The following is a 3,497-nucleotide window of genomic DNA, read 5'->3' as shown; positions in this document are numbered from 1 at the left end:
TGCCGAGCCCCCCTCCGGTCACCCGTCTCCCCGGGGCCCGCGCCTCTCCCTCCCCCTTGCCCCCACCCTGCCCCCTGTGCTCTTGGTCCCGTCTCTCGGCCGGGACCGGGGGGTGCGGAGCTCCGTGTTTCAGCCGAGCTGCGCTGCCAGGGCAGGCTGCGAGACCGCGCCTCTGCTCCGCCGCCGTACCCCGTTACAACCCCAGGTGTAACCCGACGCTGTTCGGCCATTCTCGCCCGGTTTCTCAGCAGTGCCCTTTCCTCGCCGCCGAGGGGCCTGGCCGTCGGCCTGGTATCATCTGTCTGCCCGCTGGAAAGGGCTTCCTCCCTGTCAGCGAGGGTGGGCAGGCTGAGCCTTCCCAGGAAGGGGGAGAGGGATGACCTCTTGGGGCTGGGATTTGAGGTTGGTGGCTGGCTACGGTTTCTGCCCTTTGCTTGTCCCAAGGGTAACCACTTCCTTTGCCTTCCAGAGGTGGTTTGTGGAGCCCCCTCCATCTACCTTGACTTTGCCCGTCAGAAGCTTGATGCAAAGATCGGAGTTGCAGCACAGAACTGCTACAAGGTACCAAAGGGTGCTTTCACAGGGGAGATCAGGTGAGCCCACAGAGAAGAGCAAAGGCAGGGTGCCTCTGGGATGTGAATTTCTTCCAGAGGTGTGAGTCATCTCCTTTCTCCTCAGCCCAGCAATGATCAAAGATATTGGAGCCACGTGGGTGATCCTGGGCCACTCGGAGCGAAGGCATGTTTTTGGAGAGTCTGATGAGGTAAGTGACCCTGGAATGGAGAGATGGTCCAGCTCAGATGTGCCTGCAAAGGCTGGAGGAGTGAGCAGTTAAAATATGACTACAGGAGTAGGTCTGACTTATCGGTTGCCTTGTTTCTTTTCAAATCCCAGCTGATCGGGCAGAAGGTGGCTCATGCTTTAGCTGAGGGCCTTGGAGTCATTGCCTGCATTGGAGAGAAGCTGGATGAGAGAGAAGCTGGCATAACAGAGAAGGTGGTTTTTGAACAGACCAAGGCCATTGCTGGTAAGGGAAGAAAACGGGTGCTTTTTTCTGCTTTGGACACTTGGGAAATGACCATCCTAGCCTTAACTGGAAGGCCATAATGGCCATCCTGGCCTTCCTTGTAAGGCTTGCAGATACGTTGCTGCACAGTGTTAACGTGATTACGTTTATAAAAGCCCCACATGTTCCAGAAAGTTTTCCAGCTCTACCCTTCCCAGCATGGGGAACTGTGCTTACCTATACCTTCTCCCTCCTCCCCAGATAACGTGAAGGACTGGAGTAAAGTGGTTCTTGCCTATGAGCCGGTTTGGGCTATTGGAACTGGTAAAACTGCAACTCCCCAACAGGTATGAGCAGGGGAAAGGTGGCTGACTAAGTGGCCAACTGACCCTTCCCACTCAGAGAGATTCTTGAAGATTGTCTCTAAAGGCTGAAGATTTAGAGAATCTTTAGAGATTCTCTCTTTTCTTTGGAAGGGAATTGTGTGCAGAATGGCTCAGCCCTCAGTGGGACTCTTTCTGTTCCATTGCAGGCTCAGGAAGTTCATGAGAAGCTGAGGGGGTGGCTGAAAAGCCATGTGTCTGATGCTGTTGCTCAGTCAACTAGGATCATCTATGGAGGTAAATGAGTCTGAAGCCCCTTCCCAGCGCAGGAAGCGCTTAGTTTCTCTGCTTGTTACCACAGTTGTACAGCATGCTCTGCTGGTGAGGAAACTCGAGATTGTCAGAGCACAGAGAACCACCTACTAGCTTGTTAGGGTAAATGGGAGACAGTCTTACTGTCTGCACAGTAAGAGGTGGCTAGTACCTTGCAGGTCTTACCTCTGCTCTGGCCCCATTTTCTAGAGCTGGCCACATCTGACCTTAAAATACTGTTCCCTCCTTAGGTTCGGTCACTGGCAGCAACTGTAAGGAGCTGGCCTCTCAGCATGATGTGGATGGCTTCCTTGTTGGTGGAGCTTCTCTCAAGCCAGAGTTTGTGGATATTATCAATGCCAAACACTGAAGCAGCTTGTGAGGAGCAGTCCCTTGTGGTTAAGAGCAAGAAACGGAAGCAAGAAGGGACCTTTCATTGCACACATCTCAGTACAGAGGCCTCCTCTGAGGCTTTCCCCCTCCACGGTCATTGTTCTAGCTGTGCTGCTCACCCCCACCACCATGTTGGAGTCCTGTTAGCGGGAGCCTGTCTTGGCAGAGTCTTGACAGCCTCCTCTCCAAATCGGCAAAATCCTCACTTGCCTCTTGACCTGTAAGAGCCTACAGTCCCAAGGGTAGTGTGGCCAGTGCCTCCCCCTTTCTCTGCAGCGCTGCAGAGAGAGGGCCACTGGTGCTGGGGGAAGGAAAAAGGAACTACGGTCTCTTGCGTCCTTTAGCTCCATCAGCAAGGAGCCTGTCAGCTTAGACCCTTGTGAGATGTCTTACCTCACCTGTGTCCCATACTGAACAATAAATGAAAAAAAAGAAAAAGCAAAGGTGTGTGTCCTGGATCTTATTCAGAAGCAGCTGGGGACAAGCAGTGCACAGAACCTACTACTTCTGGAGGTAGCTGGTTGCAGAGAGGGTCGTGTGGGTTTTGTGGGCTTTTCTTTGAGGGCCCACCGCTGCCCCAGTAGGCATTGCGCAGGTTCAACCTGCATCTTGCTATCACAGGTTTCACCTGCAGCATGCCCTGAGCATCTTGCTTCTGTCATGTTACAGCTCTTCTCTGTGTGCATCCCTTCCATGTGTGTCTATTCCAGTAGCTGCTGGAGCACCCGGCTGTCCCATTAGTGAGCTGACCTTTCCAGGCAGGCTTGGTAATGCGCTCATCCCTCCTCTGTCTGTGAGGACTGGTAATCGACTTCGCTGCTCATTAAATGTGGAGCAGAGCAGCTCCCTCTTTATGCAGGGAAGGTTTTTAGGCCGTGTGCTGAGGCTGTGCTCGCTGCCTGCTTGCAGCTGTGTGCTGATGAGTGAGAAAGCAAGGGTAGATGTTATTTCCCAGCTGCTGCACCAGCTAGGAGATTTTTAGGTACTACTGAGGGTACTGAAAAAGGAAATGCCTCTCAAGGAAAATCTTAGCTGTGAGGCAGTATACCCTTGGGAGCCTAGGGGCAGTGCTCTTGTATGGAGCAGACGTGTGAAGGGGCACTTGGTCTGTTAAGGCGCATCTGAGAGATCCTCTTCCATTTCATGTTTCTGGTCTGCAGTAGTTTTTGCAGTTGTGGCATGTTCCTCCCCTGATACTCCAGCTGTCGGTGTATCAGCCTGCCGGCATTATCTGAGGGATGAAAGGGTGAGGTGAGGGACCAAGAAGGAGAAAAATCTTAGGAAACCCGCTAATGCCGTGGGTCCTCCTGGTCTGCTAAAGTTCGGGGTTTCTCCCTCCCAGCTGGAAGGGACGGGGAGAGGAGAGCCCCCGGCCTTTCAGGGGGGGCATCTCCTCCCCTGCTGGGAGCAAGAAGCCTGTTTCCCGGCCCCCGCCCTGCCCCCTCCTCGGCGGGAGCCTTTCG

At 53.8% G+C, this 3,497-nt stretch overlaps 1 protein-coding gene across 1 annotated transcript; it reads left to right on the top strand.

Moving 5' to 3' along the window:
- The first annotated feature begins 460 nt into the window (after positions 1-460).
- On the top strand, positions 461-2,477 carry TPI1 (triosephosphate isomerase 1). The gene is made up of 6 exons (XM_009328813.1): positions 461-593; positions 679-763; positions 895-1,027; positions 1,268-1,353; positions 1,539-1,626; positions 1,893-2,477. The coding sequence occupies exons 2-6, from the start codon at positions 686-688 to the stop codon at positions 2,009-2,011; spliced, it is 504 nt and encodes a 167-aa protein (XP_009327088.1). The 5' UTR covers positions 461-593; positions 679-685; the 3' UTR covers positions 2,012-2,477.
- The last annotated feature ends 1,020 nt before the right edge of the window (positions 2,478-3,497 follow it).

The sequence above is a fragment of the Pygoscelis adeliae genome, unplaced genomic scaffold (assembly GCF_000699105.1).
Source record: "Pygoscelis adeliae isolate BGI_AS28 unplaced genomic scaffold, ASM69910v1 Scaffold120, whole genome shotgun sequence".
Lineage (NCBI taxonomy): Eukaryota > Metazoa > Chordata > Aves > Sphenisciformes > Spheniscidae > Pygoscelis > Pygoscelis adeliae.
Note: the sequence above shows the minus strand (reverse complement) of the source record. Positions and strands in the feature narration are given on the sequence as shown.